The following is an 8,965-nucleotide window of genomic DNA, read 5'->3' as shown; positions in this document are numbered from 1 at the left end:
AAAGAGTGTACGGAGGAGACAAAATTTTGCTGGTATATTTGGGTGGCCAACTTCGAATAAATTGCTAATGGTTTTGTTTTGTTGTTAACTAAAATAGCTTAATGATTATGTGCCAACTAGAAGAGGATTTGATCAGTAATTTAGTGCCAAGTGGAATTACAAACTCTTTTTGAACTGTACGGGAGATTTTTAAATTAGGACCTCAGCATTGGAAGTATGGTATAGATATTTATCGCTGGATCATGCCTGCAATTATGATTGCAAAACTAAATTGAGAACCCATACTCATTTTTTAGAATAATTTAAGCCGATGGTCATAACTAACACTGCCAAACACACCTAATTAAGATTTAAGACTGCCATACGTCATTCCAAGCCAAAGAAAGAGAAGAAAAGAATTAAAGAACATTGCTTTAGATATGTGCAAATTAATTAGTAGTTAAAGTAGTTGAACTGCGAAAACCACCTATTTTTCCCACCAAATTACCAAAATCACGATCAAAGTAATCTATATATCGACAGCTATTCTTCAACCCAATATCCACACACAAATACTTGACTAAATATTCCCATATATGGTCTAGAAATCATGGAATTAGGTCTGAAGGCTTTCAAATCAAGTGCAATATTATGGGGTTATATTCTTGTCGTTGCTTTGTCTATGACGTTATCAGTTAATGGGCAGATCTGCACAGCATCAATGGTGTCCACTTTCACTCCATGCTTGAATTTCGTTACTGGCAGCAGCAACAATGGGTCATTACCATCCACAGGCTGTTGCAGTTCTCTAAAATCAATATTGAGCACTAGCGTGGACTGTGCTTGTCTTCTAATAACTGCCAATGTCCCTGTTCAACTGCCCATCAACCGAACCCTCGCAATCTCACTCCCTAGAGTTTGCAACATGGACAACGTGCCAACACAATGCAAACGTGCGTATAATATTTTGTACACACATTGAACTTTTTGAGTCAAGGTTCAATAAATCACCACACTTTTTTTTTTTTTTTTTGAAAAATACTCAAGAGTGTTGCAATTAATAGAAAGTGAGCCCCGTATATGACATATACGTCTCATGATGTGGAACTCACTCTTTATTAATAGTGTTTAATTCAAGTTTATACACTTCTTTTGAGGCATTATATATTTCTTATTAGCCGAGATTATATTATTAAATCTGTAATATTTATGCCTTTTTTTAAAATAAAAAAAATCTACAATAAGTATAAAAAGCATTTTATTTTAAATCGTCAAATATGTATTAAATTTTGTCAATTTTATGTACTTTTCTTTTATTATTATTTTGATTTTTTTTTTTTTTTTTTTTTTTTACCAAATTTGCTTTTAGAAACATGCATGTAAGAAGCTCCTTTTTTTCCCCTTGTTTGATGCTTACTAAATTCCGATATGCATTTTGTCTTATGTTCTTCCAGCTGCCGGGGCTCCCCTTCCAGCTCCAGGTACACTCTTCAACTCAAAAAACCAATAGCGAAAAGCCAAAAACAATATTCACGTAAAATCCTAAATGCAACTGGGAGGGAATAATTCTCATACTTAACCAATTAGTGTTAACTACACAATGTGTTTGCTAATTGTAACCACTTTACTCGTAGGTTCTGCGTTTCTAGGGCCGACTCCCGCCGCACCTACAGGTATTGCTGATTCTCCTTTTAGTCCACAAGGTAATTAACTTGGATTTGTTCGTAATATTTGATTAATTTATCATTAAAACTTGTAATTTAAATAACATAGTGAACCACAAAATATGATATTTTTTTTGGCAGCTTCTGAAGAAGTAGAAACAGCTCCTGCACCAGAATCCGAAACAACTGATCATGAACAGTTAATGCCGATAGTTTCTGCGCCTGTCGAATCGGAAGGCCCATCACCAACAACTGCAAATGCAGGAATCCGACCAGTGTTGAAATCACCAGCCTCTTCTGGTTCTTGTCTCTCTTATGTTTTCCCAGCATACCTTCTGCATATAGCTATAGGAGCCATGTTTTTCATCTCCTATTAAGTTTCTTTCCGTGTGTAATTCTCTGTCCTTCTATTCACTACAAAAATAAAAAGAAAAAAAAAAAAAAAAAACTGTCCTTCTGTGGGATCGATTATGTTCTGCATAGTTTGATAATGAAACTTTTGATTTTTTTTTTTCCCTTTTGCTGGAATATTATCTTCTTCAATATATCATTTCTCAGGAGCCTTGTAAACTCACGCTTTTATAAGGTGGCACTTTGTTGGGACTTTTATGGTAGAATTTGGTTGCTTAAACTGAATATTAATACATCACGTCAAAACTATATCAAGATAAAAAAAATTTGAAAAAAATCCTATTAAGTGTAAATAAAAACAATTTAGACACATTAACAGTTTGTTGGTGTCTTAAAAAAGTGTTATAAAAAGAGAGACCGAGCTGTAATAATAATAATAAAAAAAAAAACAGTGGTATGTAATTATTCTTATTATTATGAACATGTTTGGCAAGATGAGAAGAAATAGATTGAGGCATAATAAGATTTGCGTGTATGTTTTTTTTTTTTCTTTTTTCTAGAAAATGAGATTTGATTAATATTAATTCATGTTTTATGAGATTTATTTAAGTAAAAGGATTTTTTTCCTTAAGAAAAAGCCATTATTAATTTCAATATTTTAAGGTGTAAATTTAATTAGTTAAGACTTAAGAGTGTCCTGAACACAAGGAAGCCCTTGTGGTGGAAAAGTAATCAGTTAAGGTTTCCTAATAATAAGGTGCCTTGACTTAGGTGGGCCTTAGACATTAATAATTAGTTAAGAATTTCGTTTAGTCCTTCTTTTAAGCATCACTTTCCGTGCAAACACAATATCAACCGCTAACATTCCCGTTGTTCATGTCCCAGACCCAAAATATAATTCCCAATCTCCTATTATAAGTACCGTTTGCATTACTTCTCTTACAAAGAATAAACACCTAATTAACAGAGAAAACAAAAACTTAGAAATACACAACAAATTAATAAGGAAAAAATGGCCAAGAAGCTCGTCGCATTGTTTGTCATGTGCATCGTTGTCGTCGCGGCAATGCACGCCCGTGAGGCCGAGGCTACAAACAGCGAGGCCTTGTACAAGGCGTGCTTTCTAAATTGCCAAGATGCATGCAAAGTTGAAGGCAACGGTTTCACCCACTGTGAAGTGAAATGTGACACTGAATGTTCAAATAAGGAGGAAGAAGGTAATTTTTATTTATTTACTTATTTATTTTTTGTTTATGAGATTTCCTTAAGATGTAATTTGGCGCTAATAAAATTATGATTAATTTTCGTTTGTACTTTGCGTGCAGAAAAACTGAACATCAAGCTGCATTGAGCGTTGAAAATTACCCTGTTGCAAGCGTAAAGTACTTGTTCCCTCTTAATGAAGACAACAAAAAAAAGTAATATTACATTTTATATTGTTGCAATAAAGTTGTGGAGAAGTACTTTCACAATTACTTACTTAAATTTTCTGTGTAATGTACTAATTGGAAGCCCAAATAAAACTTTTGTGCTATAATTTAAGGGTTTGAACAATCAAAGTTGTGCCCTTGTTACTTATTGAACTCCATTATTGTTATCAAGTTCTCGCATTTAACATGTAATTTTGCGATGCCTTTTTCAAGGATGAAAACCGATATCAAATACAACTATATTCAAGAGGCTCATGAGACCTATTTTTCATACCGACTCTAATAATGTTGCTGTAGGTATAATTTAACAATAACACCTTATTCCACTAAAAGATGTACAGTTTAAATTATCTAATCCCGAGCTGAAAAATAAAACGTTAAAAAGGCGATCTGATAATGCTAAATTCCGAATTAGGTTCATGTAACTAATTCATAAAGTTGTGGAGGATTTTGGTACGTTTCTCTAATCTGCTCACATGTGTATCTTCTTGATCAATTAGATGATCATCTTCCATTTTCGAAACTCCTATCCTATTAAGAATAATTTTTCCCTAGTTTCTTTCTTTCTTTCTTTTTTCCTTTCAATTGCTGGTGACTAACAACAAGAGAACTTATAAGAATGGTTACATCGTACAATTGATCTCTCATTGTATTTATTATTCTATCATCAATTTACGGTTACTCCTAAAACAATTAGACATAAGAGAGAAGAAGGCCATGTACAGTACTCTTTTCAGCAAGAATACGTGCACCTGCAAAGAATTACACGGCCGGCGGTTCCTGGAGCGGCTTCGCACACTGATCTGCTATATTCGAACACATTCTGACATGCCTTGGCGCATTTCTTGTTGTACCCCGTTCGCTTGCATAGATTGCGGCGCAGCAGCACTGTGTCGCAATCCTTGGCCATTGCCACCTTATGAACTCCACAAATATGGTTTTGATCAATAAATTATTATAATATAACGACAATGCAAAATCTGTAGTACTGATAAAATGTTGAAGTACGGAAGTACTAGAAGATCAATGGGGAAAAAAAGTTTGAAGAAAACTACTACTTGAGCTGAGAAGAACGAGGATGAATACTATGAGGAAGTTGAACAAAGGAAACGATTTGGCCATCTTAATTATGCCCTGCAAAGGGGAAAATAAAAATTATTGCTTCTAATTGTGTGTTTCTGTTGATGATACTTCCCTTTAGACTTTATATTGTTGGGAAATTAGCTAATTTTTGTGTCAATTTGGCTAGTTTTGAACTTTTGTGATCTCAGAACGTGGATATCTTAGAATGCCAAATTTATTACAATAGGATTGTACACAATTAGTAATGACTGTAATCTTGAAGATCTAGCTATTAATGGCGTACCATATTTCTAATATTTGTGGATTTTCCAAACAGATTAAACATTTAAAAGAAAAAAAAAAAAGAGATCAAAATTTTATGCATGGATACGTTGCTTCCAAACATGCCAAAATATCAACTTATTGTTTAAACGGAAATTTTATAATGGACTAGTTTTGAGTCTCTATAGTAGTAAGCCTATCCATAATAAAAAAATTATACATTTTGAAAGAAGTTCAAAATATATATAATTCTGAGCTTCACAGAAGTAAATTCGAAAAATTCAAATTTGATGATCGTGGAATAAATCCCGATAAATTCTGAATTTTATCAAATTTTGGTCATACTGCAAACCCGGTAATTGATAAATGCCAAATTGACAAAATTTAGTCTTATGTTAGACCTGAATATATTGGCCTAAATTCAGTAAATCCCTAATACAGTTTTGTTTACTAACCTACAAAAAAAAAAAAAAAAAAAAAAATCCTCCTATTTATCTATTCCAGGCAAAGAATCTGTTAACATTCTTCCCCCTTGTTTAATCACCTCATGTAATATTTTCTTCCATTTGGTGTCGTTTCCTTTTAGTCATATTTTTGTTAACTTTTTGTCGTTTCTGTCTTATCGTCGTTTATTCTTCAGCGTTCTTCCTATTCATCCTTTTTTTGTAGTAGTTTTCTCATTTCGCTGATACATTCATTTTGTCTGTCATTTCCTGCTTTTCTAATCTCTGTCGTTTCCTGCTAATTTTTGTTTGTCAGTTGTCGTATCACTCTTTTGTTGTTTACTTCATTGTCGTCGCTTATACATTTATTGTCGTTTGATTCATTGCCGTCGTTTCTAATCTGTATGATTTACATTCATTTTGTCTGTCATTTCCTGCTTTTCTAATCTCTGTCGTTTCCTGTTAATTTCTGTTTGTCAGTTGTCGTATCACTCTTTTGTTGTTTACTTCATTGTCGTCGCTTATACATATATTGTCGTTTGATTCATTGCCGTCGTTTCTAATCTGTATGATTTGACTGTATCACGTTATCATTTGTGTCATTTTCGCCTTTTGTTTCCCGTCGCTGGAAACTTTTGTGATTTTCTTTATTATCGTCGTTTTCTCATTTGTGGTCGTTCTTCTTCTCTCTCTTCCTTATTTCTCTATTGTTTCATGTTTACTGTCGTTTTCAGTAAACCCTATCTCATTTCTTTCCCCCAAAATCTCTCTCAAACTCCCTTTCTCTGCCGTTACTTTCATTTCTCACTCCAAACCAAAAGTTTCACCGCCGTCCAAAAACGCCATCGCGAGTCGCCGGTCCTCGAGAATTGCGTCGCTTATATCCGAGGCGCCGCGGCCGCAATCCTTCTCTCTTACCTCTCTCAGGTTCTCTCATCGTCAAACGCTGTAAGCAAAGCAAGCGTGAAGGTTTTTGCAAACATATATTATATATATACGTATATTTGATTAAAATTGATGTTGCAGAAACCTCCTAGAAAGCATATTGGTATTGCTTGTGAACGAAAATGGGTTGGAAAGCGGCCGAGAAGCTTATTAGGCACTGGAAGATTCTCAGAGGAGATAATGTAAGTCGGAAAAGATTGAATATTTTTCTATATTAACAATCGTTGAAGGAAAATTTCCTTTTTTAAATTTGCATCGGTCAATTTCAGGTGATGATAATTAGGGGCAAAGATAAAGGCGAGACCGGCATTGTTAAGCGTGTTATTCGCTCCCAGAACCGTGTTCTTGTTGAAGGTAAAAATCTGGTGAGACGAAATCATTCTCAATCTTGCTTTCTACTTTTCCCAGTTCTTGGTTGGCATGAATTTTTTATGACCAGGTCTTGAGCAAAATACTTTATTCTATGTTATCTTATTAGAGTTTTGATCAGCTGTGTTTGAGTTTGTTTCGTTTCATATCTAACGGGTTCGAATTGTTTTCATTGTTTTGAATTTACACAAAAGAAATATCTTTGTGAATCGAAAATACCACTTTGCTGAATTCCATATTTAAATAGTAGCCAATTTTTAGGACTTGGGTGTCCATTTCGATCAATTTGTTGGATTTCTACTTTTTTGCATAATTTTGCCTTTTTCCCATTCGACTTCCATATTAGATGTTTTAATGGTACTGGGAACTGAAAATTTTTATTTAGTGGTCCTATCAATTCCTAATAGAAGTTAGTTAAGAAAGGATTGAACACTTCCATGATTGATTATTGTATCTTGACGCGTACTTGTGATTTTTATTCAAATATTGTGTTTTGAGAAACCTGATTATACAGACTTGGGCATGTAACGAATTTGTATATTGTCTTTGCAGGTTAAGAAGCATATTAAACAAGGGCAGGGTCACGAGGGTGGGATCTTTACAGTCGAAGCCCCTCTTCATGTATCAAATGTTCAAGTTCTTGATCCAGTGACAGGGTATGGGAGCGTCATGAAATCTAATTGAAGAATCCTTAACGCTTGTTTGGGACATATATTCAAACCTAAATTTGGATTTTGCTACAGTGTTTTTTATCTCATAAAGAGTTTGAATTCTAAAATTTCCGCTCTCACAAAGTTCCCGCTAATGAACCCAAATCATGACTTGAATATATGTTCCAAAATGACCCTTATTTTTTGTGAACTCTCCCAAGTGCCAAAGTAAAGATTAATGGTTGATTTCGCAGGAAGCCTTGTAAGGTTGGGATTAGGTATCTTGAAGATGGCACTAAAGTAAGAGCATCTAGAGGCATTGGAGCATCAGGTTCCATTATTCCCCGCCCGGAGATCTTGAAGATAAGGACTACCCCAAGACCTACAGTTGGTATTTATTAAAACCCCAAGTTCCGTTGCCTTTTATCTTCCTATAAAAGTGACCCTTATTATTTTCCTATTAGTTATATCCTAGGACATAAGACGCGATATGGAGCTTCAAACTGCTTTATTATTTTTATTTTTATTTATTTTTTAATAAAGGTCATTGAAACAGACTATTAGAACTTTACCTCGAACACTTGGCAAGCGGATGATGCAACCGTATATTGATAAAAAGAAATAGATTCAACAGTTACTTGTTAATATGATGCAACATGCAGTTGGGCTAAAATTCACTTGAGGGACTAGGCCACGTAGATCGTGGACAATACATGTGGTTTACTTTTTGTTTAACCATTGTAGCTTATAATCAGAAGCTAAACTAAAGGAGTTTAGAACTTTAGATGTCTCCGGAAACACCTTTATTCGGTTTTGCACTAATAGTCTATATCATTCAGATTAAGATTTGTGATTGTTGACCTTTGAAGTATGCTTCTGAGATACCGTATATTGTTTGCAAACTCTACTGCTGATGATGGTTTGAAACTTCGTTTGCAGCTGGTCCTAAGGATACTCCAATGGATGTGGTGCTGGAGAAAACTTATGATGTAAAAACAGGACTGGGAATGCCTGATCTTTGAAAGAACACATTTCTAGTAATATTGTTATGGAACCTATTTCTAGTAATATTGTTATGGAACCTTAGAGGAAGATAGTGCAAAAGATAGTGTGGTCTTAACTCAGTTTTTCAATGTTGAATGACATGAAATTTCACGAGTTGAACTCACCTTCCTCTTTGCTCCTATTTCGTTGGTGTACCAATTTCAGACAAGTGAAATAAGTGAAATTGTTATCGGATCCCTTTGGTTCAACTTTTGCATTTACTCTGTTCTTGTGTAGATTTTACAAGTTTTTCCTTTTACGCTGTATTCTTGGTAAATATTTCCCTTGATGTCTCCACGGAATGGAGGAGTGAGTAGTAAGTGGTAACTGGAGGGTTTATTTATTTTATTTTATTTTTATCTTTTATTTTTTAGTGAAATATGAAGTATGAAGTTACCCATTGCCAGACGTGATGGTAACAGTTCTTGCATGTAAATATAAAGAGTAGCATCTATGCCTCAACCCATCGTTCAAAGGGATAATCTCTTTCTCTCTCTCTCTCTTCTTCAGGGGCCGTGGGGTGAAATGGGAATTTCCCTCTCATCTTCAGGGGCCGTGGGGTGATATTGTTTCCTGTGTTCAATGTAAACCGAACTAAGGAGTAATAATTTAGATCTAGGATACCAGATTTGAGTAATAATTTAGATCTAGGATACCAGATTTTATCACTCAATCCTAAGTGGGATCACACGTGAAATGTTGCGCGATTATATCCTATCATGTGAATTAGACGCTCTAATTTTATA

General features: G+C 34.5%; 3 protein-coding genes across 4 annotated transcripts; all 3 read left to right on the top strand.

Moving 5' to 3' along the window:
* Positions 1–589: 589 nt before the first annotated feature.
* LOC21386006 (non-specific lipid transfer protein-like 1) lies at positions 590–2,055 on the top strand. Its single transcript, XM_010088308.2, has 4 exons — positions 590–932; positions 1,434–1,460; positions 1,614–1,682; positions 1,785–2,055. Exons 1-4 carry the CDS (start codon positions 590–592, stop codon positions 2,018–2,020), a joined length of 675 nt encoding a protein of 224 aa, XP_010086610.1. The 3' UTR covers positions 2,021–2,055.
* Positions 2,056–2,955: 900 nt separating this feature from the next.
* On the top strand, positions 2,956–3,413 carry LOC21386005 (major pollen allergen Ole e 6). The gene is made up of 2 exons (XM_024164830.1): positions 2,956–3,211; positions 3,320–3,413. The coding sequence occupies exons 1-2, from the start codon at positions 3,007–3,009 to the stop codon at positions 3,343–3,345; spliced, it is 231 nt and encodes a 76-aa protein (XP_024020598.1). The 5' UTR covers positions 2,956–3,006; the 3' UTR covers positions 3,346–3,413.
* Positions 3,414–5,961: 2,548 nt separating this feature from the next.
* LOC21386004 (50S ribosomal protein L24) lies at positions 5,962–8,440 on the top strand. Of its 2 annotated transcripts, none has more exons than XM_024164514.1 (6): positions 5,962–6,138; positions 6,238–6,338; positions 6,426–6,521; positions 7,078–7,181; positions 7,430–7,566; positions 8,115–8,440. In XM_024164514.1, the coding sequence occupies exons 2-6, from the start codon at positions 6,279–6,281 to the stop codon at positions 8,195–8,197; spliced, it is 480 nt and encodes a 159-aa protein (XP_024020282.1). In that variant the 5' UTR covers positions 5,962–6,138; positions 6,238–6,278; the 3' UTR covers positions 8,198–8,440. The 2 variants fall into 2 exon arrangements, with proteins under 2 accessions (XP_024020282.1, XP_010086608.1); XM_010088306.2 differs by having other exon boundaries at positions 5,962–6,159.
* The last annotated feature ends 525 nt before the right edge of the window (positions 8,441–8,965 follow it).

Source organism: Morus notabilis, unplaced genomic scaffold (genome assembly GCF_000414095.1).
Source record: "Morus notabilis unplaced genomic scaffold, ASM41409v2 Scaffold2937, whole genome shotgun sequence".
NCBI lineage: Eukaryota > Viridiplantae > Streptophyta > Magnoliopsida > Rosales > Moraceae > Morus > Morus notabilis.
Note: the sequence above shows the minus strand (reverse complement) of the source record. Positions and strands in the feature narration are given on the sequence as shown.

Excerpts from the sequence above, each read along its gene's own strand:
- LOC21386006 (XM_010088308.2), top strand. The coding sequence starts at position 590 with ATGGAATTAGGTCTGAAGGCTTTCAAATCAAGTGCAATATTATGGGGT. Across the intron at positions 933-1,433 it reads CGTGCCAACACAATGCAAAC|CTGCCGGGGCTCCCCTTCCA; the intron begins GTGCGTATAATA and ends ATGTTCTTCCAG. Across the intron at positions 1,461-1,613 it reads GGCTCCCCTTCCAGCTCCAG|GTTCTGCGTTTCTAGGGCCG; the intron begins GTACACTCTTCA and ends CTTTACTCGTAG.
- LOC21386005 (XM_024164830.1), top strand. The coding sequence starts at position 3,007 with ATGGCCAAGAAGCTCGTCGCATTGTTTGTCATGTGCATCGTTGTCGTC. Across the intron at positions 3,212-3,319 it reads TTCAAATAAGGAGGAAGAAG|AAAAACTGAACATCAAGCTG; the intron begins GTAATTTTTATT and ends CTTTGCGTGCAG.
- LOC21386004 (XM_024164514.1), top strand. The coding sequence starts at position 6,279 with ATGGGTTGGAAAGCGGCCGAGAAGCTTATTAGGCACTGGAAGATTCTC. Across the intron at positions 6,522-7,077 it reads TTGTTGAAGGTAAAAATCTG|GTTAAGAAGCATATTAAACA; the intron begins GTGAGACGAAAT and ends TTGTCTTTGCAG. Across the intron at positions 7,182-7,429 it reads GTTCTTGATCCAGTGACAGG|GAAGCCTTGTAAGGTTGGGA; the intron begins GTATGGGAGCGT and ends TTGATTTCGCAG.